Genomic DNA, 27,500 nt, shown 5'->3' with positions numbered 1-27,500 from the left:
TACAGCCATTTTTACACAGCCCCCCACATTTTCAGAGGCTCAAAAGTAATTGGACAAACTAACATAATTGTGAATATAATCATTATTTTTAATACTTGGAGGAAAATCAGAGTAGATCAGAGTGCTTTACAATAAAGTGAAGAAACGAGAGAATAAAAAACAAACAAATTAAAACATACAAATGCTGCGTGATAAAACACAGGAAGCAGCAGCTAGTTCAATGCAATGATGAATAAATGTTTTAAATTGGAGTTTAAAAAGCTTGCATCTCTTTTAGTTTTGGGTAAGAAATTCTGTAGTTTTCTTATTTGTGTGATGGTTTGTATTTAAAAAAAACAGCAGCAGAGAATGTAAGAAGCCGTGAAGGATTATAAAACAAAGAATTCTCTCTCTCTCTCTCTCTCTCTCTCCCCCCTTTCTTTATTTCTGATTTAACCAGTGGGGCCAAGTTCAGCAAGAACGAGCTCTCTTTATGTCTCATAAAATGTCACTTTTCTCAACATTAGAAAGTTGGTCTGCATCCACTTGTTTATTGCAGCCAAGCCAGTCGTAGGATAACAGTTTGGTCTTCACTTGGGTCCAATGAAATATACATTTCTGTAGAAACAGGGTGCCGACACACAACTGTCTCTACCTGTACTGACACTTGTTTCCTCTTGCGTGTGTCTCGTTTCTCAGGAGCTGGAAATGCTGAAGGAAGTATCAGAAGGTTCTGTATCCATGACGGAGGAAGTGAAGCAGCTCCAAACACAGCCGTGCTACCGGAGCCGAGGGGAGAAGCGCAAGTTACGTAAGGGAATAATCTCTCTCACATGCACACACAGTACAAACTGTTGCACATTGTTAAATCTTTGTTTCCTGCTTCCTCTTACTTTGTTTGTTTTCTTCAGCGGACCAACTGGAGGAACTCGGCAGACGAATTCGAGACTTCTTTCCCCTGCTTCCTTCCTGATGGGCTCCCGAGACCGTGGCCATGAATACCATCCAACCATCAGGCTGAATGTCTGTTGACGGGAGCAAAGCACTTCACACAGTGCGGTTATAGAGAGAGAGCCCCATCTGTTGTTGTTTGAACTTTAAACGTCAAATGGAATTGTGACCAAAAAGGAGTGTTTGAAGGTTAAAGGGACAGTTCAAACCAAAGCTACATGTTTCCTCTTACCTGCTGTGCTCTCTATCCGTCTAGACTGTCTTGGTGTGAGTTGCAGAGTGTTGGAGATATCAGCTGTAGAAATGTCTGCCTCCTCTCCACTATAATGGAGCTAGTTCCTACATGAAACTTTATCTGAAGTAACCAGGTCATGATTTTGGGAAAGAGACATTGCTGTTGAGGTTTTTTTAATGTATTTTTGGTGCCTTGGGACATGTAGTCCCATCATAGTGGAGAGAAGGCAGACGTTTCGACAGCTGATATCTACACAACTCACACCACAACGATCTAGATTGATAAACAGCACTACAGGTGAGAGGTGAGATGTATTTTTGGGACGAACTGTGCTAGCTTCAGTATGACTGAGGCATTGGGCAGGTCGTGTGTCAACACACAATACTGGCAGCAATATTTTTTATGGAATCAACATGAATTGCTCTCAGAGCAGAAGGCTTTCAGTGAGCGGGTATCTGTCCTTTGCAGTACTCAATGTAAATGTACACATTGTTTTACTGAATAAATGTAAATGTTTTAAACTTCAATTGTAGTTCCAACAGGTTTGATATTGTGAAGTGCCTTTTATTATTTAGTGATTATCTTTTAGGGCAGCAGCAAGTAGTCGATGGAGTTTATTCAGAGAAAAAGCTAAACATTCACTGGTTCATGAATCACCTGCGAGGATCTCCTCCGCTGTTGTGTATCATTTCAGATTTAAACTTATGGATGGATAATAAATGACCATATGTATAGTGCACTGTATGTCCAGTTTAATCCGGATGTTTCCATCTAGTTTTGCTGATGTTAAACGCTGCCTCCTTCTACTTAAATTCATCAAGAAGTTTCTCTGTTGCTGTGGTCACCGTTCACCGTGGAGGCCCGAGAACAAGTTTTCTTCAAGAGCTCGAGGTAACAAGTGGTCAGTATGTGGTTGAAGTATTCCTTTAATTACACACATTGGCCTTCATAAAAATAAGCCAAACCATCTCAGATGGAGACTAAAGCTCGAGGACTGCACACCGTTAGAAATCAAACAACTTTTTGACAAAAGCTGAAACAAAGCTGCTGTCTTTGACATGTGTCTGGATTAACAGAGTATTAATAACCAACAACTAAAGGAAGTGGGCAACGCTTTTATATGTTCATTACATACAAGTATGTTAAACAACCCGTCAACATCTCTCCGGTGTCTGGAGAGAGTTCAGTTCAGTGTCAGTAGTCCATACGGGTTGAAATGGTTTAAATGTGCTGTAGGACAATGTTTCAAGGTGGTCCTCCACCTGCAGGGCTCTCTGGTCCTGGAGGCTCAGCACCCCCGCAGTCAGAAGCCCTTGCTGGCCAACCACTCCTTCAGCTCACTGTCAACATGACCCTTGACCTTCAAGGTCATTGTGACCTCGTTGACCTGCGTGGGCAGCTCCTTCCCCATCACCTCCTTCAGATATTGCTTCACGTCCTTCTCCAGAGCCCAGATGTCCCCCTCCACTTTCCGCACGAGCGTTGTCCTGCGGCTGCCGTGGGTCAGATCGGTGTAAACCGGGATGTTGTGCATACGGGAGCGGCGGATCATGTAGGGCAGAGGCGGCGGTGTATCTGCCGGAGGGGTCCAGCCAGACGGGGAAGAGCCGGCGTGTTTTGGCGGAGCGGGGACCCGTGACGGCGGGATGAGCCGCTCTACGAACCTGTATTCCTCCGTAGATTCTGATCCCACCCTCGTTTTTTCTTCTGGAGCATTGTTACAAACAAACCTGAGCCCGACAGCCGCGGCAGGAGGTCCTGGTGACCGGATGTAAAGGCTGAGGGCTCGCAGCGCCCTGCGGACCTCAGTAGACTGAGTGGTGTAGCGGGCCGCCATCTTGTGAAGCAGGCTGCTGCTGCTTCTTCCGAGTTTACAGCGCACATTGCGGGATTTTTCTTCTTCTGCTGCTTTTAATGGCGGTTGGCAAACAACTTCCGGGTGCATTACCACCACCTACTAATACGATCTAAAATAAAATCGAAGAAAGAAAAAAAATGCGGGTTAATGTTAATTACAAGAACTATAACTGATTGAAAATTAGTTATTTAACATAGTAACTGATCTAATTAACTGATAATTAATTTAGAAAAACAATATTATGAAAAAGATCTATGAATTAATTATTGAATATATGATTTAAAAAAAAACTGATTAAACATACATTAATCTAAAACCTAAAACAGTATATATACTGAAATGGTTATAGTTTAATGTATTTGTGTATATATACGCTGCTTTTGGAGGAGGCAGTTGAAATGCAAGCAAGGGAAGTGCAGAAATATAAAATACTCAACCAAGTGTCTTATGCAGAAGCAACTAAAAAAGTGAAGGAAAATGATAAAGTTCCATCCAGGGAAGCTCACATGAATGATATGACAAGCTGAGAATAGACAACCTCCTGTGAACCCCCCCCCCCCCCCCCCCCCCCCAATCCCAAATCAGAGTCAAACAGAGTTAGATCCACGCATTAAAAGAGATAAATGAGGAAAAGCTAATTGTAGATAAAATCAGATCAGTTAAGGCTGATCTGATTCATGAGGTGTTGAACCCTCCTAATTATGATGGACAGGCTCAGGGTGATTAACCTCCTAATGGTGTTGCATAACCTACAATGGAATGCCAGAAGTCTAATTGCAAATGGGCAAGAACTCAAGAAGGTTGTAGCTGATCTGAAAGTTAGACCAGATATTATTTGCATTCAAGAAACTTGGTTAAAACTACAATTGGACTTCGTCATTCCAGGATACAGCTCTGTCAGATGTGATAGAAGTGGAAGACAAGGTGGAGGGTGTGTAACATTTATTAAGGATACCTTAGCATATAGAAAGATGAATGTTTCAGAGCAGTATGAATGTATTGTGATAGAAGTATGTAGTCCCAGAGGAGAGATCAAGTTAGTGAACTTCTATAATCCTTGTGAAAAGCTATATATGCATGTTACGGCCTTTTGAGCCGGGTCGTGACAATATGGAGTTTACAATACAGGAGCTGAAAACAGCGTTGGAGGGAAGTGGGTAACTGCTCCAGGTCAAGACCAACTATGCTACGCTATGTTTAGACAATTAAGTAGCCTTGGAAATGATTCTGAAATGGTTGAATAAGATTTGGAGGGAAGGTGTAATGCCAAGCAGCTGGAAGAGTGCTTTGATTCTACCTTTCGGTAAAGACCTATAGGTGCTAATGCTGGCAATTACAGACCAATAGCACTGACATCTCTCTTGTGCAAGTGGGTGGAAAAGATAATCAGGCGCAGATTAGCTTATTTTATAGAACAAGGGGGCTTGCTAAATAAATCCCAGAATGTTTTTCGTAAAGGTAGATCGACACTTGACGCTTTAATAAAAGTTAGCAACGAGGCAGAGAAATAAATAAGTATGAAGGAGATTCTGGCTATAGTTTATTTTGATATAGAGAAAGCATATGACTATTGATTCAAATGGGTATTGGTGGAAGGATGTATAACTGGATATTGGATTTCTTGTCTCGTCGATCATTCAAGGTAAAAGTTGGAGATGCTGTGTCAGATGAATTCACTATTGTAAATGGGATTCCTCAAGGTAGTGTTATTAGCCCTATATTATTTAATATTATGATAAATGACGTCTTTATGGATATTGACAGAGATATTGGCTCCTTGCTCTATGCTGATGATGGAGCGATTTGGAAAAGGGGAAAAAATATTAGATGTGATCAGTAGCATCCAAAAGGCTATATTTAATGTTGAGAAGAGGTTGTGTGACTGTGGGTTTAAGATGTCTGCTGCTAAGTCTTGCTACATGCTATTTATCAGAAAGAGAAATATAAACAATACTCATCTCAAATTATGTGGACAAAGTATGGAGAGGGTGACAGAGTTTAAATATTTAGGCTCATGGTTTGATGAAAGATGTTTGTGGAGAACTCATATTAAGCATATTGAAACTAAATGTAAAAAGGTGCTCAATGTTATGAGAGCAGTTTCTGGACATGAACGGGGAGCAGATAAACGACGAAGCTGACGAACTGCCATTAAGCTTAAGACGTACAAAACTAGCTCTGGCATATTGGGTGAAGCTAAAGGGATCTGGAGAGGAACTTCCCGCAACAAATGTGCTGTGTGAATATTGGGAATACACCCAACTTAAAGACAAGAGTTTGGCTGGACTATCAGGTCAATAGCCAAGGAATACGGGCAAGTGGGGTAGAGTATGGGCCCAATGTAATGTGGGGAAATGTTCCCCCTTGGATATTACCAGTTCACAATGTGGATTCAACACTCATGGAACAGAAGAAAAAATGGATGGAAAGAAACTTGAATGACATTGGACATCAGACTCAAGTATACATCAACAATAATTATTTTAACTATCTGCATATTTACGGGAATGGACACGTAGGATCAGAGGTATTCATGGTATGAATTAATGCAAATGAATTAATGACAGACTGTCTGTCTTTACAGCTGAAATTACTGCTATAATCTTGGGACTGCAATGGGTAGAAGAGGCCAGGCCTGAGAGAGTGGTCATCTGTTCAGATTCTGCTGCAGCTTTAAACAGCCTGAAGACAAAACGAACAATAAGAGAGGATTTAGTGATGGAAATATCTCTGATAATGTTGAGATTTCAAAGACTAGAAATAAATGTTAAATTTTGCTGGTTCCTGCTCATGTAGGTGTGGAGGGCAATGAGAGAGCAGATATGATTGCAAAGAGAGCACTAACAGTAAAAGAAGAGGAGATATTGAATATTCATTTTGGAGAAGCTAAAGCATTAATTAGAGAGGCAGTACGGGATTTATGGCAGAATAAGTGGGACAACAACAATAAAGGAAGACAGAACATTCAGAAACCATAAATGTGAAGACATACGAAGGGAAGTATAGAAGAGAGGAGGTCATATTATCAAGGTTAAGATGATTCGGACATACAGGACTCAACTCAACACTGTATTTAATGGCATAAATGGACTCATAAGTGCACTCTTTGTAATGTTGCTGAAGATGTGGAGCATGTTATCCTAAAATGTCGAAGATACAATACAGACAGGAACATCTTGAAGCAAAAGATGTCAGTTGGGACGGAGGTGAGTTTGGAGGGAGTTCTTGCAGCCACGAAGAATGGCTGAGTGCTGCAGGGCACTGTTGCGATTTGTTAAAGAAACGGGATTAGACCGAAGGATTTAGTTGTTTAGGTTTATTTATTTATTTTATTATTCTTTTTTTAAATTGTATATTATTATTACTATTATCCTTTAGAACAGTGATGAAACTTTACTCTGAAACTGCACACTCCGGTACAGTAGGTGGCGGTATGTACCTATTCAAGTTGGTTGCGAATCCGCCAATCAAATTAGAGATGAAGAAAAAGAAGAAGGAACAAGAGAAGATGGCGGATATTACATAACACAATTGTTTGCCTCCAGAAAAAAACAACGAATTATGCCAAAACTATGGAAATAAACATGTGCTAGAATGCGTTATCGTTCGACATTGGCTGTCTTCGGTAAGTGTCTCACACGGAAGTTATGAAAGTGATAGTTAACGTTAAAGCTGACGCAGTTCTGTAAAATCTCTGTCCCACTGTCAAATCATCGAGTGTTTGAGGTATATGGCAGACATTTTGAGTGCAAGGCCGAGATCCTCCTTGTGGCACTGGCACCTCAGTGACTCATCTTGTGAGGAAAGAGCCTGGAAGACGTTCAAATCAGGGAGTACAAAGTATAAAATAAATACCCACAGTTGTACATCATATTTGTGGACGTTGTCATAGTAGCGTGATATGTTGCAGCAAACCATTTCAAGCCCTCAGTCTCTCACACTCACCCACTCACCAGGTGTGTCAGTGAGTCCTTGAGGGTTCAGGGTCTGAGGCTGTAGGGGGGACACTGGGAGTGGGCCATTATCTAGAAATACGGAAACTAACGTTGCTGTTTCTTTAATAGGTGTCTTCTTTTGTGTCGCCGTCTTCATGGCACCAGCGCTGTGCTGTCTGTCAAAGGAATATGCGACGACGGATATGCAATGTTGTCCCATGTGTCACGAAGGTAAATGACATCTGTTTACTACGCTCAGTCTATCTGGATTCAAACGCAGAGCTGGCTGAAGTTCAGGGGAACTAACTCGAAAGAGAAGCCAGTCAAGTCTGATCTCGATATTGTGCTCTCAACTGTTTTTGTACATAATGCTAACATAAAATGTGAATGCATAAAGTAACAGTGTGTGAGGCTTCAGACTAAAAGCATCTACATACCCTCCCTCAACCTGCTCTTCCCATGCGTGTTGGGTAACTACGGTGGCCTGCAGGCAGAGAGAGGTATCTTTAGGAGCTACTCTTATCAATACTCTTCCTTTCATGACTAAATAATTGCTTTTAATAACATGTATACAAGTTTAGAAACAAATACATTCAGAACAGGATTAGATGTTAATTATAATTAGATTAGTTTCAATTGATTATACACAAATGAAAACATAGTTATGAATATTCTATTCCATTTCTGCCAATTTATCCCCTGAAATGTTACACACTGTTCCTTTAAAGACAAAACCCAGCTGCAAAGTGAAACTTGTTAAAGACGAGAACGTTTCCATTACTAGATATGTTTTAGTCAGTTTCAGATAGCCCTGTTTTTATGTATATGTTGTATTTATGTATTTTAGTTTAGTTGTATCTCTGTCATTTATGTATTTGGTTTCAATCTTTAACCTGAAGCAGATTATTTTTGATGAATCAGACGTGCTTATGCATTGTTTGTATGTACTTTGTTCTCAATAAAACAAATAAAAAATGGTGTTTACTGAAAGGGACGTTACCAGTTTTAACAACGGTAACCGACCGGTCGTTACTTTATCTCATGGTCCACAGTAATCAAAGACGTAACACAACCCATGGAAGCAGGAAGAACACAGTTCTAGCTGTCGTTAAAGACGGCACATCATTTATTGATGAAGGCTGGACACACTGTGTGTACATTATGTAGAAACTAGATTTGTTATTGTGAGAGATTTCAATTTTTCCATCAAAACAAGACAAACCGGACGGAATATCACAAGAGAGAGAAGCCAAGCTATGTCCAGTTCTACAATGAGGGCTATGAATTGCAATGCTAGTTATGACACTGAAGAGGTGGTAAATGTATTTTCATATGAATAAGACGGATCACAGTCTTATGACTATGAGCCTGCTAGGCATTCAAGAGGAACAGAGAACAAGGATTAGATGAAGTAACACTGTTGCTCGCGGTTCAGCAGGTTTCAATTCCCAGAAGTCATTGCTTTTAAATCATATACGTATCCTTCATGTGCAAAATGGACTCTACCACTTTGCACATGCTAAAAGTACAGCTTAGAAGTATTTGTATGTAGCGTAATACTAAAATAACTACATATAAATAGATTGATTCATTTTCCAGGCTTTTAAGCAGGCACACATTCAAACCTGTTGAGTTCATGGTGAACTCTGCAAAAGGAGCATTACACAGGTTTGATCTCAGGACCTTCATACACAGGTCAGATCTATTCTAACGTACTCGGTGGTTTGACAAGTGATTCAAATGAAATGGTTAAAGTCAACAAGGTAAATGCAAGTTAAGTAAAAAGCAAACTTGATATTTTGGTTCAGGCTGTGATGGGTTCATCAGAAACCGAAGCCATCACTGTAAAGAACAAATGATCCCTCTGACTTCCTTCTTACTCCAATAATGAGATGCTTTCTTTCTGCAAAAACAACACCCTGAAGTTGAAGCCCATGCGCATGTCTGTGTTATAGGATTGTGTTCTAGTTAGTCTTTGTAGATTCTGGTCTGGATGTGAAAGTACTTAAACAGCTGAAGTCAGAGACAGGCTTGTTACTGACTCTATTGGGTACAGTATCGCATCTGCTTTGGTTGTAATTGTTATTTCCCATCATGCCTAATGATAAATGCTTGTGTGTGTTTTTGTCTTGAACAGGTACAGTTGTTCGTAGAGACTGCACTCGTCAGTTAGGCACACGGTGCATCCCCTGCGTGGATGGGACTTTTATGAACCAACCCAATGGCCTGACTAAATGTTTCCCCTGCACCCCGTGTGACCAAGGTCAGTCCACGATCAGCTGATCAACCTCTTTCACTCTTGTCGACAACCTCCTTATTCAGCTTATGAAAAATGCAGTAACACAGACAATATTTGACCGAATTAGTACACCGGACAATATTTACACTTATAATACAAATTGAAATATTAAATAATCTAAATAAAATGCAACGATTTGCAGCCCTGGTAATGAATGCAATTTGATTCAAGCTGAAAAGTGAGCCCTAATAATTGTGTTGTAGCAGGTTTGTGCTTTATATGGAGCCTTGAACGCACCACAGGGATATTATAGATCTGTCATTTTAATGTGAGTGATTACATTGAACAGTTGTCTTTTATTTTAAGATGTGTAAGTGAGTGAACCCCCTAAAAAAACCATTCTAACCCACAGAGCAGCTACAGGAGCTCTGATTGGCCAGCTCTTATGTGCAGCTCGGGTAGTTTGGCCAATCAGAGCTCCTGCTGTGGCTCTGTGGGTCTGATTTCATTCAATTTGTCTGTTGCAGTCCACCAAGTAGCTCATAATCACATGATTCCAAATATTACTCAAAGGTCCTGTGTCTATTTACAGAAATGGAATATAATATTAAAAAGAGTCTTTCCATTTAAATGAGAATCGTTGTGTTTTCGTTAGCGTATGTCAGCTCATGGACTCCGCTTTGTCTCACCGCCACGTTTCTACAGAAGTTCAGACTGACAAACCCATCTCTGGCCCTAGTGTCATGTTTACATGTCTGTTTAACAATGATAGAATGACTGTGTTTCTGTTGGCTTTCAGGTCCTGGTCTCTTTGCCCAACAGGGCTGCACAGTAACAAAAGACACAGTTTGTGATGTTGTCCGTGGATATTTCTGCAAGACCTATATGGATGAAACAGGATGTAGTTTGGCACAAAAACATACTTCCTGTGACCCCGGTCACAGGATAAAAAGGCCTGGTAAGAAAACTCCAGTCAGACAGTGAGTACGTCTCCATGCACACCACTAACCTGACGTTAACATGGCACATGGTGTAGCTGGTTATTCAGCTCCATGTACACATGGTGCTCACAGCTCAGGCACGTCTGTGACTCCTCCATATCCAGCAGACCTGTCATTTCTCTGCCAGTCTGGTCTCTGGGGGCCTGGACCACCCGGCTGTATTTAGCCTTTCAATACGATCATAGAAATGGAGGACAATTCTATTTATTATCTGTGTCAGTCTGGTGTCAGACTTGACTTTTATTTCAGCATGCAGACCATCATTACATCAAGTGTGACCATATGTTGTACTACTGTAAGGAGGTGCAGCTACAGTAAACAGAAACCTCTCAGACCTGGATTTATCAAGCGCCTCAGAGACCCTCCTGAAGATATACCCCAATCGATCACAACCGGGATACGAGTGTGCATGAGAAGTCCCTCAATGAAGACACAGAGTCTGATAAATGATGGATGTTCACTGGATGATGGCTTCCTGTGTAATTAATCTCTGCTTTGTCTGTTTCTCTAAGGAACCAGCAGAACGGACACAGTGTGTGAAAGTTGTCCGCCAGCCTATTTTTCACTGGAGGGTGTGAATTGCACGGTTTGGACTACGTAAGAATTTGTTTGTTAAGGAATGTCTCTTTTCCTGCCCTTCACCAACATATTTATATATATATATATATATATATATATATATATATATATATATATATATATATATATATATATATATATATATATATATCCCACTTTGTACTTCTAACAACATCATGAAGACATTTTGAAAAGGGTTTCGTTTGAAACACACAAAGCACTAAAGCTGTCTTTCATTTCTCTTTTTCGACAGATGCTCAGAAACCGAAGTAAAGGTCGAAGAAGGACACGCGAGCCGTGACGTTGTGTGTGGAGCTGCTTCAAGAAACCATTACGGCTTGATAGCTGCATTAATATTATTAGCACTTGTTCTTGGGATCACAGGTTAGTGCTCCTTTTGCATCCCTAATTTGACTGGCTCTGACAACCATCATTTCCTCCGATTCGTTTCTCCTCATTGCCTTCGTTGGGTGGTCACTAATGGTTTTAGCTGATACCTTTCTTGCTTTTGTATTTCAGGCGGACTATTATCGAAAAAAACATCAGGTACGTTAACTCCATATGCAAATAGTCTCAAACACGCTGCACCACGTTAAATTCAACTCAAACGTGTATTAACGTCTTATTTAATGTCTTCTTTTCTTCACCAACGTTTCAATCAATTCATTTTATTTGTCAGATGAAATCGCTCCTTCAATCTGTACATTACAATAAAGCATAGCCTCCTTTTTCCCGTCAGAGCCCTCTGACTGAAGGGCTCCGTCTGGCTCTCCAGGATCCAACCAGCTTTGGGTGAAACAAGAACGTCACAGCGTCAGGGGCTCAGTGGACAGCAGGGTCGTCCTTCACTCAGAGGATCGGCAGTTTGATCCCGGCTCTACTAGTCCATGTCAGTGGGCAAGACACTCTAATTCATTGAGATGCACCTGTACATACATACATGGCACAGCCTTGTATTTCTGTACATTTTAAAGGACAATGCATCAATCTGGTGTTGAGATCAAAAAGATGCTTTATAAACTATTTTGCACTCTTGTTCTATTTTGAATGAATGAATGAAATTTATTTATAGAGCGCTTTTCACAGACATAACATCACAAAGTGCTTAACAGCAGAAATTGAAAAGCATAAAAAACACAATGTGACCCTAGGGTCAATAAATTACATACACAGAATAAAATAATAAAAATTAAAACATATTTTGAGAGCAGGTCTAGGACATGGGTTTTTACTCAAACGCCAGCCTAAAAAGGTGGGTTTTGAGCTGTTTTTTAAAAGTATTCACAGTATCTGCGAGGCGTAGAGTTGCAGGCAGAGCATTCCATAGCCTCGGCGCCACTGCCTCAAAGGCTCGGTCACCACGGGTCTTAACTCGTGTGCGTGGGACAGACAGAAGACCTAGAGCGTTTGACCTGAGGGTGCGGGCGGGTGAATATGGGTGAAGTAGATCAGCTACATAAGTAGGAGCCTGACCGTGAAGTTTAGTACAATTTAAAATATTTTGGGTTCAAAATATACTTCTTACACTTCTTGAGTATTTACTATCAAACTTTAGACTTCTATTTTTTTTAACTCTGCTACATTTGTTTGACAATAATAGATTCTTAACACGAAATATAAATATACTAATAATGATGTTTTATTAAGTTTATAGCTAACTATTTTTAAGATGAGCTCCACCTTTACCAGTTGCATTAAAGTAATGAACGCATAAATGCATTAATATGTATAATCCAATGACGCAGGCCTACCATTTGATACTTATACATAGTAGATGTTTTTTACACTGTGCTCTTGTAAATAATTGAAACACAAACCCATTGGTTGTATAAATATGAATGGTGATAACACAGCAAAAGAGTCACCCTCACAAAGCGTGGTAAACAAGCCGGGCTCCATGTTTCAAGACCAAACGTTGCAGCAGATTGCGCTCTGAGGACAGTCTGAGCCGGTTAAAGCTTTGTTTATAGTCACCGTAGTGACCCAATCCCATTGTCCCCCTAAAGGCCCTAAACCCTGATCCCTCAGGGACTTATCTGATGTCACCTGTTGAATGGTTGAGTGTGAGAGACTGTGAGGCCGTAAATACGAATGGGACAGCACTTTGCTGCCACATATCCCTTTACAACGTCATAGCATGTTATGTACAATCGCGGGTATTTATTTAATATTTTTTACTCCCTGATTTGAACGACCTCCAGGCTCTTTCCTCACAAGATGAGAGGTGACTGTCAAACAACCTATTTCATTGACAAAGCAAAACAAAACTAAATGAAATGGTTGATAAATAAACCAGTTGAGTAGCCTAATATAATCTCTGCTTGCAATCATCTGAAGAATTTCTTAAATGATTGTTGAAAGTCTGGCAAAGTGTCAAAACATCATCCAGCCAGACCCCCAATTGAACCGTAATTGTTGTGGGCACCACACCAGCTCCGGCCCTTCAAAGGGTTCATGAGGTTTAAGCCTGCTGGATATGGTTCTGATGGTCTCAGGGTAATTACTTACATGAAAACTATAGTGAAGATGGACAAAGTCCTATGAGATATACAAGGAAACTGAAAGATTCTCGGTAGAACCTCTGAGGTGGGTTCTTGCCATCACCCTCCGAATGTTAAAGAATCCTGGATAGAACCATTAAAGAGAAACATTCCATCATGTAATCACATGTCATGTTTGTCCCAACCTGTAGAATAAATTAGTTAAACAGTCCTTTTCAACTTTATTTAACAATCCATGTATTATTAGCACTCCTACTATCATTTTACATTTCAAGAATAAATGTTACATTTGAACATTGATTTCAAGCTTGGCCTCCAGTGGTGTTGTTCTTCCCTTCCACTTGATAAACGGTTGTGAGCAGAAAAATGGGTTGACCCAGAAAGTGGTATCAATAAAATGAAAATGGAGCATGATGATTACAGTGATGTTGGGGTATTTACCCTTTGCATTAATACTTTCTAGAATCATTTCCTTTAACTTGTGGGGGGCTTCAGAGGTCAATTCTCAGACCATTTTATTTTCTTCATGCTCCACTTAGGGCCCTTAATCTGTCAATTTGGTTGTGTTTTATCATCGCTATGCTGATGATACACAACTCACACACGCTGTTTTTTTTTTACTCTGTCAAATCACAGTCCTGCTCGTCACCTGAGGAATATAGCAAAACATGTGCCCATTATTATCTATCCATGATTTTGTGTCATCCCACTTACACTACTGTAATGCTCTTTGTTCCTGCCTAAACCAAGACAGTTAGTCCAAAACACAGCAAGGCTACTCAGACCTCATATCGCTCTCACATCACCATTCTGGTCTCACTTCACTGGCTCCCAATTAAGGATCCATGTCAAGATCTCCCTCCCCATCTATACGGCTTTGAATAGTCTTGCTCCAGAATGTATCAGTGATCTACACAGGTCATGTACCTCTGCTCGGCCCCTCAGACTTGCGGTGACTGTGTGTCTTTTGTCCTGTGTCTCAGGCTGTGGACCAGTGTCCCCTGGGAGCCAGGTCAGCAGACTCTGTTGGGTGTTTTAAGTCGCAGCTTAAGACCTATCTTTTCTCTGTGTTTTTGTGCTTTAGACATGTACTCTTTTTTTTGTGCTGTGATGTTTCTTTTGTTTTGTTTTTCTCTGGCTATTTTCTCCTGTTCGTGTTGCGCTCATATTTTGTTCTTTTAATTGATGATAATACATGTGTCCTTTTGTAAGGCACTTTGTAACCTATGTTTTGAAAGGTGCTTTATAAATAAAATAATTACTTTTCTTTCTTACAATATTAGCTTCCTGAGGAGAACTGGACTGATGAGGAAATGTGACACACTGTAGGAGTTAACTCACTCCACAAGGTGTCAGTAGTGATTCATTAAGGACGCAGAGCTACCGTTAAAACCCCAAAGAAGAAGAAGTGGATGCAAACATGTCATTTCCGGGATGCGATACCATCGTTTTCTCTCAACACTGACGCTGCGATATAAAGCTACGTTTGTTACATATTTAATTGAGACGTTTCTCGGCTTAGAATAGCGTTATGTGTATAAGGTGATAACGTAAGTCGACCGCGCGCCTCCTACGCCATTAAAATGAAGAAGAAGAGCTCCGAGAAAAGACGCCATGTGGTGGCATGGGCCAACAAAGCTGAGTGGGATCAGGTCCTGGAGTATCTTTACTCGAAGGACTCCGCCTTACAGAGGTTTGCCCTGAAAAGGATATCAGCGTGGAGAGGCAGGTACGCCAACAGCACTCCCGTGGCGGTGGACTGCACAGCGGACCTGGTGAGGTGCCAGGTGCTGGACAGGTCGGGACAACTGGACGGAGAGGATCTGGTCTTGCTTTACGGAGCGGGCCTGGTCAGGTTTGTCAATTTGATCACCGAGCGACAGCAGGGGAGAACAGCCCGTCCTCTGAGGCGGCTGGCTGGGAACCTGAACATCCCAGAGTGGGTCGTAGACCTGAGGCATGACATGACGCACAGGAAGCTTCCAACCTTAAAATGGTGTCGAAAGGGATGTAAGGTGGTTCTGGAGTGGCTCCAGCAGGAATACTGGTCCAGGCAGTTGGGAGGAGGGCCTAATGAGGACTGGGAGTCGGAGTCGGATGGAGAGGATGAAGAGGTAGACCTGAAACGCCAAGGGGACGAGCTCATCGCAAGGCAGAAAGAGATGGAAGCCTACAAGAATGCACGGGAGCTTCTGATCTCGTTTGAAAAGGAGCAGTACCAGGCTTTTGATAGACTCCCTGGGGACAAAGGGAAGAACTTGTGGCCAGCCCCCTTTGCAGACATGAGCTGGTTACTAGGTGAGATCAAGCAGTTTGCTTTGCAGTCAGGTCATCTGCTGATTGATGTGTTGCTGGAAGACGGATTTCTAGTTCCGACTGCGGAACAACTGGAAACGTTGGGCTGCGGCGCCTCTGACAGCGCCAGTGCCCCTGAACCCAGACTCGCTCAAGCCTTCCTGCGTTTTTGGCTGCCACTCCTGAAGATGCTCAACTCTCCGCCCTTTATTCACCTCCTCCTGGAGAAGCTGTTTGTTGAGCTGAAACTGCTCGCCAAAGAGCAGAATACTCACAGGGCTTTCTACGTCTCTGCGTGGATTTCAGAAATCATCGTCTGCAACAGCAACAAATTTGAATACCACTTTGAAACAAAGGGGCAGAAGAAGGCTAGAATGAAGGACAGGGTCTTTGTAAACCGCATCCAGCTGAGGTGGCAGCAGCTGCTCTCAGCATGCCTGGATGCTCCCTGTGTCAGCACGCCTCACTTGCTCCAGTTGATCCTGGACGACATGGAGCATCCCCTCCCTCTGGAAACCCGACAGAGGCTGCTCCAGCTCTGCTCCATCTACACACAGGGTGTACACTCGGAGTCCGACACGGCTCCACGGCGGAAACAACAGCCCATATACACACTGGAGAGCTTGCACGAGAAGCTGCAGCATTCGCGGCACCTCAGCCATCCATGGCGTTCGGCGGCCGAGGCGGAGAGGAGCGAGTCCTCCCAGGAGTACAAATGGGCAGATGTTCAGGCTGAAAAGGCCAGATTGCTCAGAGGCTCTCCGTGGCAGCTGTGTCACGATAAGGTGTTGTGGAAGAACTATCCTCTCGGTAAAGTCCCCGGACAGTCTGATGACCCTTCGCGCCTCATGGTGGAAAACTACTCAACGATGACCGTCTTTGACCAGCCGGTGGAGTTGGAGAGCAACACAGCGCACAACGTCCCAGGAGTCTTGGCACCAGTGAGAACAGCTGACGGCCTTCTTTGGAACCACAGTGACGTCAATATGCTGAAATCTGGACTGCAACTTTTTTGAGTTGTTATAAAGCTTTGAAATAAATGTTCCAGATTGTTTTGACACATGGATAAAAGAAACATGCTCAAAATAGGTAAACTTCAGTACTAAGCAGAGTTTGGTGAGGGATGAAATATGTAAAGCAGTTGATTCATTGATTTGTCGACATAAATGTCATTTATCGCCGTCTTTCACCAGTCGCTGGTTCCAGCTTCTTAAGTGATAAATTGCTGCTTTTCTGATTTTATATCATTATGGATAAAAACGAATGATTTTTTTTTTTAATCAAAAATTATGAATTATGAAATGTCAGAAGTGAAAAACAGTCCATATAGTTTTCCAGAGACCTCTTCAACGAACTTCCAGCCCAAAACCTTTTTTCCGCTCAAGTTTCTGACATTTTATAGACTAAAAAGATTCATATATTAATTAAAAAACAATCAGCCGAATAGTTAATATGGAAAACAAGAGGTGGTTGAAGCCCTAATCTAAAAGCATTCGTAAAAGCCTTCATGTTGTCGACAATATTTTATATATTAGGTGGTTAAGAAAAAAGCAGACATTTGACACATCATACATTATAAATAGAATAATGTCAGATTGATATGGTTCATTCATATGATGGTGTACAGTGAGGTTTTGTTTTTCTTCCACCTGTGATAGAAGTGAACTTGAGCACAGTTGATGCAGTTGTCGGCCCTACAAAGGGTTTTGGAGTAGACGCCTTTTAGTTGAAAACCCTGGCAGAGGGGATATTGTTGTAAGCACAAGGTGGTTTTGTGTAATACATTTTCTTTTGTGCACTAATGGTCAATAAAACATTTTCCTATCAAAGGAATGTGATTGTGTTGTTTTTGAGTGTAAGATTCATGAAACATTTGAAAAGTATGTCTACTGTGGAGAACGGCTAATAGTGTGAGCAGACACTGTTCAGACTGAAAGCAGCACTAAAGTGAAGGAAACTTCTCATCTTTGTTCTGTTAGATAACTTAACACACACAACTTAAGACACAGCTAACTTAGCAGAATTAGGACAAATACGTTAAATGTACAAAAGTGCAAATTTTAAAAATACAATTTAAACAATATAACAGGTTATATTCTAAGCATTATATGGTGACCTGAAAAATATAGACCCCTGTATAAAATGTGATGCAACACAACAGTCATGTAACAAATACTTTACTTTTTTGACTCTATCAGAGAGGTGTTGGTGTAGCTGGTCATTATCACTGCGCCACATTAACATGCACTTGTCCACTCGCCGACCAAGTTCTGTAGGACTTTTATTTTTTGATAACTTGGCCGGAAGTGTCTTCGCAGAGCTGCTTCCCGTCCGGAGCCATTGTCCTCCGTTTTTCAAGCTATGAGCGGTTGAGAAAACACTCAGTTACCAGCGCCGTTTCTTCGACTGACTGTTGCAGTAGTTTCTAATTTCATTAGTGTTTAAGGCTATTCAACGGGACGGTAAGTTGTTGGTTGGAGAAGTGGCGGTAAAATATGCTGCGTCATTCAGTATGCTAGTTGTGTTGGTTAACGCCTCATGGCTTTAGTCGACGTTAACGTTAGCTGAGTTAGCTTGAACGAAAACCGAGCGAGCACTTGTTAGTTAGCTAAATATGTTGACGTTAACTAATTGACTGAGAAGAAATGTCAATGTGGGTAAATAAGACTTTAACTTTTTGTTTTAATGCACCAGAACACACTGGTGTCGACATACGTTGGATACTGTCAACTAGCGTTAACGTTTGCAAGTTGCTAAAGCTTCTAGGACAATTGCGGCCTAGATGGAAAGCTTAACATTACGAATATCATTTGTCATTTTTTGTTTATTGACCTAATACGCATAGTATTTTAACAGTGGTGGAATTATGCATAGTGAGGTAAGTTATGTGTGACACGGTGCATTATTGTAAAACTCCGGATAGTGCTAACGTTAGGTACCAATGCTATCTGGCCTGAGTCAGTTACGTTGGTAATACGTTTAGCCAACACGCACCGTCGCTATTTCTTAGCCTGTAAGAAAATGGAGAATGTCCGGAGTAAAGTAAATATATGTCACTGTCTAAAAGATAACGTTACCACAGTTAAACAGAGCCAACTCAATGGTAGAAATGTTGAAAACACAATTAGTACGTCCATTAAGTGTCAAGTATGGCAAATACTTTTACTACTCAGTCCACACTGAGCTATAGCTTTCTCCTTAGGGAAAACGTATCACTTTTACAGTGACTGAAATTGGTATCAAAATAATACATTTCCCTGATAAATTAATGGGCTATTTGCTGCAAGATTACACACTCACAGTATATTTTGTTGTCTCCAAAGGTGAGGAATCTCAGGCGATATTCTGGACAGCTTCCTTGCAGTCCGACTGTCAAACCACAATGATCACAAGAAGAAGACGCACAATGAACAACGCAGCGCTTCAGCCTCTGGAGGTTGAAGTGGTGGAAACTGTCGAAGATTTCTCAAGTCCATCTGAGGGTTTCCCATCTGATGATATGGACACCACTGGACTAGAGCTAGATGACCTGTTTGGAATGGAAGACTTAAAATGGACACTTGAAAGAGATACTGCCTCCTCGCTCTTTGATATTGAGTTGGCTGATCTTGGTTTGAGTGCCAAAGACCAAGATTCCGAGATTGAGGCTTCAACGGCATCATCTCCAGATAGAATGTCATCTGACTCGAGGATTAAGAAGAGGCAAAGCCAGTCAAGCCACATGATCAACAAAAACGCCGTTGCTGCCAGATTGAATCGTCTCAGGAAGAAAGAATATGTCAACAGCTTGGAGAAGAAAGTTGGCATCGTGTCAACAGAAAACAATGTGCTCCGACAGGAAAATTCTCAACTGACGAAGAGAGTGGAAGAGTTGGAAGATGAGACCAGGTACTTGAGGGCTGTGCTGGCCAATGAGAGCATGTTAGCCCAGCTCTTGTCCAGGCTGAGCGGTGTGAATGGGATGAAATTATCTTCCTCGCTTTTCCAGGGGCCTGACTCGAACGACCACGACTACGCCTTGCCCAGAAAGCGTGTGAAAGTGGAGGAGAAAGAGACAGCGGGTGGCGTGTGTCTGCACGTGGACAAGAACCACGTCTCAGTGGAGTTCTGCACCAAGTGTGCAGAGAGTGCAAGCACATCGCTCAGAATGTAGGGTCAAGTACTTACCTCTGTTTTCAGATATTGAGACTGAACTTGATATGGCTCTTTACTGAACTTCTTGAGGGTGGATGAACACTGTTGAATTTGTTAAGATTACCTAATAACTGCTGAATGTGCATGTGTTTCATTGTGATGATGGATTGAGTACACGTTACTGCTAAACCTTGTTGACAGTTTCTTCTAGGTAGTGGTTGATGCACCATGCGGGATGAGTGGCTTTCTGAACACCTTTACCTCCCTGACTCCATGGTAAGGATCAGACAAGAACAGACGTTTTTGTAGTTGTTTTTCACAGGCCTGAGGTGATGAGCAGAAACCTCAGTACTTCTGTTTTGATACAGTTCTTCTTCCCAGTTAGTGGATTTTGAGTACTTAAATGATTTATTTTATTTACAGTTTGTTGTTGTAGGAAATTATTTGATTGTAAATCTTAGAGTTAAATTAACATATCCTGAATACTAAGATGTTAAGATAACGGTGAAGCTCCACAAAGAGAGATCCTGTATCGGCTGTCAAATTGGAAATGCTAAAAACGACAAGACTGTAAATATTTCCTTTTGGTAAGAATTGATCTCTTTGTGAACCGGCACCATTGTACAAAAGAATGCTTTCATTTAGCGCCACCTATTTTTCTTTATGCTAAAGTGGATTCTGCTGGTGGAAGGTGAAGAGACTGGACAAGCTGCTGCCAACGTGGCCTGGTATTTTTTTAAAGGTAGTATCGGTAACAAATGGTATGCGTGATCATATTTTATTCTCAACATCTGTAGCTCATGCAGCATTTCTGGGGGCTTGACCACAGCTGCTCCATTACTCATGATGTGATGCCATCAGAGACTTAATAGTCTCATAATTATGTCTTGTATACATTGACCTTCTGGAATGTATTAAGTAAATACATCCAAAAGTATCTGATTTAAGTGGTGAAATTGCCATCTTTGTGTACCTAAATGTAAATGTCTATATAATTTGAATACATATTGTTTGAGGCAAATGACCATGTTGGACAAATAAATCATATTTTCATTATGTTTGAGTTACTAATATCTACTGTGTCTTGTTCTGTACTGTTGATATTAATGCATCTCTTTTTCTCTTTCTAAACAGCAAGCTCTCTGCCGATAATGGTCTTACTTTTCCTGAACATTTGGGTCAAGTCTGGTAAAGGTTGTCAAAACAAATGACCGAGACCTCACTTGATGGAAGTACAAAGCAATGCAGTATGCGGGGACCCACAGGGAGTACTCGTTCTGCCCATGATTTAGCCCATTTATTTCAAACCATAGATGCATATATCAGTCATTTTTCAACGCCGTTTTATATTTTATAATAGACCAGTTTCATGGCAATCATTTAATGTGTCCTAGTGGAAAAGCACATGTGAAATTGACAATGGTGGCTCAGTTCTAGTAAGTGTCCCAGTAAGCTATTCCAATGAGCCAGCACAAACAATACCAGGACCTCCTTCAGTAGAATGCAGCCATCATTAAAGGGATAGTTCCGATTTTTTTGATGTACTTTATACTCTGTGTACCTACAGTAGATGATGGACGAAGTCCCCATTTTGAGGAACCCGGCAGTATTACCAGCACAGAAGCAAAGCAACGTACTGCTGTTTAGAATCTTTTCACTGCTTTAGCTTGCTGTCAGACGAACCAGCAACTCCTGTGTTCTGTGAGATAACATGACTGTTTCTGTTGGTGGAGTCTTGCGAGTTAAAGAGAGCACAGATGGACAAAACGGCTTCAGTGCCTTACTAGACAGGAGGATTTTGACAGCAAGGTATAGCAGGAACATTTTCTAAATATAATGTACACGTACACTGTTTTTTTTTAGGTGTCTAAAATACATCACAGCGGTACATTGCTCCTCTCTGTTTCTCCAAACTCCATCTACTGTAGTAACACTGAGTATGAAGAAGTAGCTCATACAGCCACACTTCTAAACATCTGAACTATCACTTTAATATTATTAAATACACCTGCACTGTTTCTACCACGACAAGTCAAAAATGTCGACTGAAAAAAGGCTAGTATAATTAATATCTGATGGGGGGGCTTTCATGAGCTGGATCAGTCTGCTTAAGCTGCGTCATGCGTGGAAAGCCTTGATGGTGTGTGTTTCCTGTCCTGTAGGGAACCTGAGCCCCTGGAGCAGACTGAGTGAGTTTGCTAGTCATGTTAGTAAGCATCCAAAGTGAGCGACACGCTCAAGTCTGCAAAGCCCTGAAGCCCCGCCCCCTGCTGCTACACAGAGCGTTGTTCACTTGTTTATTCAAAGTTTATCAATTTTGAACATGTCACGTGACTCCCTTGGGTCCCCAGCAAAACACCCACCAAGTGTGAGGTAGATGAGATGAGCAGTTCTCGAGTTACAGATCGATTCCTCACTTTGTAGTTGGACAGTTGAGAGCATGTACTGTTCTAAAGTCTCCCAGGGTGGTGCTTTAGTCCAGTTATGAATGAACAGTTCTGCATTTTGGGGAAAAGGCTTATTTACTTTCATGTTGACAGATGGTCAGATCTATACCACTCTCATGTCTGTATGTTAGAATGAGCCTACAGCCAGTTAGCTGAGTTTAGCATGAAGACTGAGTGAGGATCCCTACCAGCACCTTTTTAAAGCTCACGAACACATTATCCTGTTTGTTGGGTTCATGGAGACACAGAGATGTAAAACCAGCAAATTGTGGCAACCAGGAGAGACTGAAAAGTTACTGCGTGAAGACAAGAAGTAGTTGTGCACATAACTCCTCACACCACCATAAATTGACAATTTATTTTTTATTTTTTGTACAAATTAGACAAATAAGATGTAAAATGAGTGAATTAGTTGCTGGTTGTCTGATTTTGTTAGCTTAGTACAAAGCCTGGCTAGCTGTTTCCATTATTTTTGCTAAACTTAAGGTTAGGAACTCTCAGTAAGAAATCAAATAAGTCTAATGACCATTAACAGCTCAACGAGAACCATGCATTTGCTTGTGTCAAAGGGAAATTATCATTTTACTTACGTGCTCATTTCATCGTCGTAGATTTGCAGTAACTGCATATTTTTGGAGATCGATAAGCTTGTCAAAAAGCTGAATCTTTAAAGCAAACTAATAGTAACACTGATGCTTTTAGTCCTCCTGTTAATCATTCTATAATGAGGTATAACACATTAGGATGTAGGACATTTTAAATGTGCATTAATGTCCAGCATTTGTCAAGAAGTATGACTTCTATGAAGACATTTGACTGTTATGTTTATAGAGCAGCCTTATCTTATGTGGGCCGTAATATACACATCTGCCAACAAATGCATGTGTGTAATAAACCATTTATTAGGTTATTTTTTACAGATTGTAAATGTCAAATGGTGAGTAAAGTGTTGCGGTAATACTGGTAGAAAGTTAAATACTGTAGTTGTAAATGTGCACATGCAATCAAGACAACGGATTGATGCATCTTGTTTTATAAATATATCAGACAGGAGATGTTGACATCCCTCTGCAGTTGGACAAGCACAACGTTTCTTTCTCGGGTTCCATCTTTTCCCTGCTCCTGATAAACATGAGAGCAGAGCCAACATGTCTGCAATCTCCTGGAACACCACAACACAGCAGTCTGCTTTCGTATTAAAGCACAGCATGCCGCTGGCAACCCTGTGACTCATTGACTTCATTAAAGAAGAGTTTAGGTGTCTGCAAGTGGAGAACGGAACTAAATACATTTAAAAACAACCTGTGTTATGGCAAGCTGACACTCCTAGGTGTTAGACTTGGAGTACGTGGGCTAAAACCTGCCCAAACAGTTTTACTGCTTCACCTTTCTGTCAGACAAACTGAAGCTGTTATCTATGCTGGCTGAAGCCGCAGGACTCCTCTGACAAACACTTTGGTGTTTTAAAGGGTTAGTTCAGACTGACCAAAGTCACACAACCACACTAACTAACCGATGGAGGCCGCAGTAGACCACCTGTGAGGTGAAATGTCAAAGGAGTCTTGTGGCCTTAAAGAGAACATGGATAACTGACCGCAAGGTAACGTGTTGAAAAGATTCTAAATATAGCGTACACTTAGTAGTTTATGTGTTAGAGCAAGATACAATGTACACAGATGAACTGAAAAGAGAAGAGGGCGACACAAGAGAACCCTCAGTGATTCCAAACTATGACGGCAGTGCAGAGGAAGTGATTCACATAGAAGTGTGTTTAGAAGTGATTTCCTCATGCAGTATGTTCCAAAGTACCGGCGCCCTAAGTGAGAAAGCACAGTCCCCTTTAGTTTGGAACCTGACCCGTTGAAAAACCAAATGGACCCAGTCTGAAGAGCTCTGGCTCACCTCGGAGTCAAAAGGTTTGCAGTATATAGTAGTTAGGCACTAACCCTTCCTGTAAACAGTCAAATCTTTCAATTCAATCTCTTTAGAATTGAAAAACCCTAATGGAACTGAAATACGTTTGTTTGTGGCCTAAAAAAATGTTTAAGAAAAATGTGATGTTGCTTGTAAAGGACAGGCATCACTCCTACTGATGGTGTTTATTTGATCACATAAACATACCCAGCGTTATTAGTTCCACTTGTGCTTTTCCTGGTATGACAAGTCGAGATCCTCATCCAAGCCTCCATTCATTCATCCTCTTATCTCAAAGGGAGATGACTAGACTGAATCAAATCAGCTACAACACATCCCACAAATGCTGATTCCCAGACACAATCAATACTTAGGAATCATGTTCATATCTTTGTGTTTCCAACTGTCACAATCACCACCGATATCCTTCTATGGACTCTGGTCAGAGAGGTGTGCAGCCTCACCTTTAAAAGCATGACTTAAATACGGGCTAGTACTTCATGAACTATCAGGAACACAACAACTAATAGTGTCAGAGTTATTAATGATGACACGTCTTCTTCACAGTGTGCATTTACACGGGACAGGCCACAAAACTGACCAGTCACGGCAGCACACATCCGTCTTTAAATCTGATATGATGTATTAAAGGAAACATATGCTATTTTCCAGGTTTATACTTATATTTTGGGTTTCTACTATAACATATTTACACGCTTTAATGTCCAAAAAACTTTGTGTATTTCTTTAGCGTTTCAATACTTTCACAGTATTTATATCGTACTTAGACCTGCTTTATAATGAAACAGACTTGTAGAGTTTACATTTCACAATGTGGAACCTTGAACCATTTGTTGCTGTTAAATCATTCATCCTTGTGACCTGTCAGATCACTGCCACAGTTTTGTGTTCTGTCCCTTTAACTGCAGACTTACCTTTGAAGGAGACGTGAACATCATTAATAAGATACCTTGGTTGTTGCATAAATTAACGGACTGTTCTTGCATCAACTCAATTACAGATACTCTGTGCATTCCTGAAGTGCTAGCCTACATGCATTAGTGCATGCTTTTTCACGACTTCATTATAATTCATGCACCCTTACCCTTCCAGTGAAGAAAAAACTCCACAGTGGCCTTAAAATTCAGAAAAGGTGATGCAGTGCCATGCATGCTGCTCTACATGCTAGAAGACGTGCCTGTGAGGCATGTTAGTCAGAATAAACACTGCATCTCTTTCAAAACAAAAACGACCAAGTGTCACTTTTCCAGAGGTTTCAAACGTACGTAGTCTTGCATCATTGTGAACAAACAACACAGGACCACACAGACTTTGTCAAAGTTATTATTGTAGAATACTTTGATGTATTTTTTCTTTCATACAGACAAAAGGTGTTGGACTTAATTCCCATTAAATTCTCTTAGATTTCCATACAGATTTAGTCTACAGTATACAGGTGTGTTCTTTCTCATATATAGATATTTATTCGCTTAAATAACAGGCAGGTAACTCTTTAATATATTCAATAGTCTTTATGTTTTGTTGTCATTTTTTTTTGGTCTTTTTTCATTTCAGCACAGTTAAAGGCTGCATTTTCTGTCTGCAGAACAGCACTGCGTTGTGCAAGAAGGGGGACCATTCCACACAATATTTACAACAGTATGTATAATGAATAATGTAAAACGTTAATTTCCCACCATCGTTACATGGCAGTAAATACTTGTAGCAGATCTAAAAGAGCAGCCTAAACAATGCACGGATGCATTGCACTTCTGCAGTCTCTAGCTCTGCATCACCCTCCAGTTCTCCATCCTCCCTGGGTCTCCACTTTGTCCAGTCCTTTAGATCATAATGAGGTACATCTGTATCTCCTGTTCCCTATTTACAGAGTGGTGTCTCTGGTCTTAAGAGACGATAAGCATCTCCACACCTCTGCACACTTCAGGGGCTGTTCAATGGACAGAAAACACAGCCCTCAGAATATGCTCAGGAGAATGTGCAACTGTCTTTGTCCATCAGTGGGAGCACCGATGGAGAAAATCTAAAATAATCATAATATACAATTCCATTTTGTTGTTCCTCTCTTTACAGAAAGCAATAGGATCAAAAGAAAGAAACATCCCCTAAAAAAAGCAAAAAAAAACCAAAGTGTAACAGGAACATAGTACCTGTAAATCAAAGATGCACATGTGCACATTTGGGCGATCTGTACAGTAGTGGTGCAGTTGTACAATTTATAGTTTTGATAAATATAATATATTCTTTTTCACATTGTGTTTTGCCTTCTGTGAAACGGTCTCACAACATCATGATGTAACGTGGCTGGACGGATGGACAGAGATGGCTGGAACTGGACAGTCAAATTTACACCACTGTAGAGTATTAGCCTGTTGTTCGCTGTGTGTGTGTGTGTGTGTTTTCAGAAAGCATTGATAGAGCTGTGCTAAGAGGTGCTGAAGTAGAGTAGGTTGGACTTGAACAGAATATGTGTGTGTGTGTGTGAGAGAGGAAGAGAGCAGATGTGGAGTGATCATAGCACACAGTAGTGACAGTAGCCTAAATGATTTACCAACACATAAAGAGTGACATTAATGATACCAAATGCATGCTTCAAAACAGACAGACCAATACAATGTCACCACCGGCCCACGCCGAAAGGGTGGTGGCGATGATGATGATGGGCATTCAAGAAGACAGGGTTCTGTACAGGTGAGGGTGTTCCCAGAGAGCCCTGCTCGCATCCTCAAACAGAACCAGCAGGACGGACATGTTCTCTCACTGTGTTTGCATGAGTCGTCATCTTTGTAAGACTTCCTATCCTACGTCTGGGGACAGCTGTTGACATGGCAGTCTGTTTGCATATTGTCTGCCATTGCCTTTCTGTGGTGGTGGGACCAGCTGATAACTTGGGGAGATCAACGGGGGTTAACCAAGGGACGGGGGGGGAGTCATGCTCCGAGGCAACATGGAAGTCAGCGGTTCACCCACACCTAGTGCAACATGGGATACAGGAGGACACTCGCACACCCGGTCTGGAATGTGATGCGGCTGTTTGGAATGTATGTTCTATGGAATGTTGAGGTCGGTGGAATGTGATGTCACTAGGGCCATTGTCACGGGGGGGGGGGGGGGGATATCCATCCAAATGTGATTTTTTTTCCGCCCTTTTTTTTGTTGGAGTGTGCTCATGCAGCATTATGCCCCGTTTTACATTGGGACGAATATGTCTTAAAGCAATGCTGTAACATTTTGGGAAATACGCTTATTGGCTTTCTTTCTGAGAAGATTGATACCTCTCACATATCTGTCCATTCAAGGTGAAGCTGAGGTGTTAGCTTAGCAGAAATACTGGTAAAAGGGGTAAACAGCCATCCTGTCTCTGTCCAAAAGAAAAAACATCCTTCTACTAGTATCTAATATAATAGCACCTGT

The 27,500-nt window shown here is 41.3% G+C and overlaps 5 protein-coding genes and 1 long non-coding RNA gene across 10 annotated transcripts in view; 4 read left to right on the top strand and 2 right to left on the bottom strand.

The window, feature by feature from the left end:
• Positions 1–1,692, top strand: part of haus7 (HAUS augmin-like complex, subunit 7) — an 8,945-nt gene extending 7,253 nt beyond the window's left edge. For both annotated transcript variants that reach the window (XM_076095378.1, XM_076095379.1), the window contains 2 exons: positions 679–790; positions 891–1,692. In XM_076095378.1, the coding sequence (XP_075951493.1) occupies positions 679–790; positions 891–952 (174 nt within the window). In that variant the 3' untranslated portion in view covers positions 953–1,692. The remainder of the gene's footprint in view (positions 1–678; positions 791–890) is intronic.
• Positions 1,693–2,073: 381 nt separating this feature from the next.
• On the bottom strand, positions 2,074–3,065 carry mrpl49 (mitochondrial ribosomal protein L49). Its single transcript, XM_076095386.1, has one exon. The coding sequence runs from the start codon at positions 3,000–3,002 to the stop codon at positions 2,469–2,471; it is 534 nt and encodes a 177-aa protein (XP_075951501.1). The 5' UTR covers positions 3,003–3,065; the 3' UTR covers positions 2,074–2,468.
• Positions 3,066–5,487: 2,422 nt separating this feature from the next.
• LOC142954406 (uncharacterized) lies at positions 5,488–7,477 on the bottom strand. Its single transcript, XR_012955700.1, has 2 exons — positions 6,977–7,477; positions 5,488–5,705 (listed from the first exon to the last, which is right to left on the bottom strand). It is a non-coding gene; the product is annotated as an uncharacterized LOC142954406 (long non-coding RNA).
• On the top strand, positions 6,493–13,578 carry LOC142954403 (tumor necrosis factor receptor superfamily member 14-like). Its single transcript, XM_076095385.1, has 8 exons — positions 6,493–6,648; positions 7,088–7,189; positions 9,096–9,221; positions 9,997–10,155; positions 10,711–10,795; positions 11,031–11,161; positions 11,297–11,323; positions 11,517–13,578. Exons 1-8 carry the CDS (start codon positions 6,618–6,620, stop codon positions 11,528–11,530), a joined length of 675 nt encoding a protein of 224 aa, XP_075951500.1. The 5' UTR covers positions 6,493–6,617; the 3' UTR covers positions 11,531–13,578.
• A 1,034-nt stretch (positions 13,579–14,612) lies between these two features.
• On the top strand, positions 14,613–17,402 carry las1l (LAS1 like ribosome biogenesis factor). The gene has a single exon (XM_076095377.1). It carries the CDS (start codon positions 14,862–14,864, stop codon positions 16,587–16,589), a length of 1,728 nt encoding a protein of 575 aa, XP_075951492.1. The 5' UTR covers positions 14,613–14,861; the 3' UTR covers positions 16,590–17,402.
• A 475-nt stretch (positions 17,403–17,877) lies between these two features.
• crebzf (CREB/ATF bZIP transcription factor) lies at positions 17,878–20,774 on the top strand. 4 transcript variants are annotated; one of them, XM_076095380.1, is made up of 4 exons: positions 17,878–18,035; positions 18,897–19,722; positions 19,909–19,983; positions 20,380–20,774. In XM_076095380.1, the coding sequence occupies exons 2-3, from the start codon at positions 18,956–18,958 to the stop codon at positions 19,916–19,918; spliced, it is 777 nt and encodes a 258-aa protein (XP_075951495.1). In that variant the 5' UTR covers positions 17,878–18,035; positions 18,897–18,955; the 3' UTR covers positions 19,919–19,983; positions 20,380–20,774. The 4 variants fall into 4 exon arrangements, with proteins under 4 accessions (XP_075951495.1, XP_075951499.1, XP_075951496.1 ...); XM_076095381.1 differs by lacking the exon at positions 17,878–18,035 and adding an exon at positions 18,095–18,226; XM_076095383.1 differs by lacking the exon at positions 17,878–18,035 and adding an exon at positions 18,297–18,451.
• The last annotated feature ends 6,726 nt before the right edge of the window (positions 20,775–27,500 follow it).

This window comes from Anarhichas minor, unplaced genomic scaffold (genome assembly GCF_050575085.1).
Source record: "Anarhichas minor isolate MPS153535 unplaced genomic scaffold, ASM5057508v1 ptg000020l, whole genome shotgun sequence".
In the NCBI taxonomy this organism is placed as follows: Eukaryota; Metazoa; Chordata; class Actinopteri; order Perciformes; family Anarhichadidae; genus Anarhichas; species Anarhichas minor.
This window is presented reverse-complemented; position numbering and strand designations above follow the sequence as displayed.

Coding starts and splice junctions, on each gene's coding strand:
- mrpl49 (XM_076095386.1), bottom strand. CDS start 3,002: ATGGCGGCCCGCTACACCACTCAGTCTACTGAGGTCCGCAGGGCGCTG.
- LOC142954403 (XM_076095385.1), top strand. CDS start 6,618: ATGCGTTATCGTTCGACATTGGCTGTCTTCG. Junction 10,796..11,030: donor AATTGCACGGTTTGGACTAC/GTAAGAATTTGT, acceptor CTTTTTCGACAG/ATGCTCAGAAACCGAAGTAA. Junction 11,162..11,296: donor ACTTGTTCTTGGGATCACAG/GTTAGTGCTCCT, acceptor TTTGTATTTCAG/GCGGACTATTATCGAAAAAA.
- las1l (XM_076095377.1), top strand. CDS start 14,862: ATGAAGAAGAAGAGCTCCGAGAAAAGACGCCATGTGGTGGCATGGGCC.
- crebzf (XM_076095380.1), top strand. CDS start 18,956: ATGATCACAAGAAGAAGACGCACAATGAACAACGCAGCGCTTCAGCCT.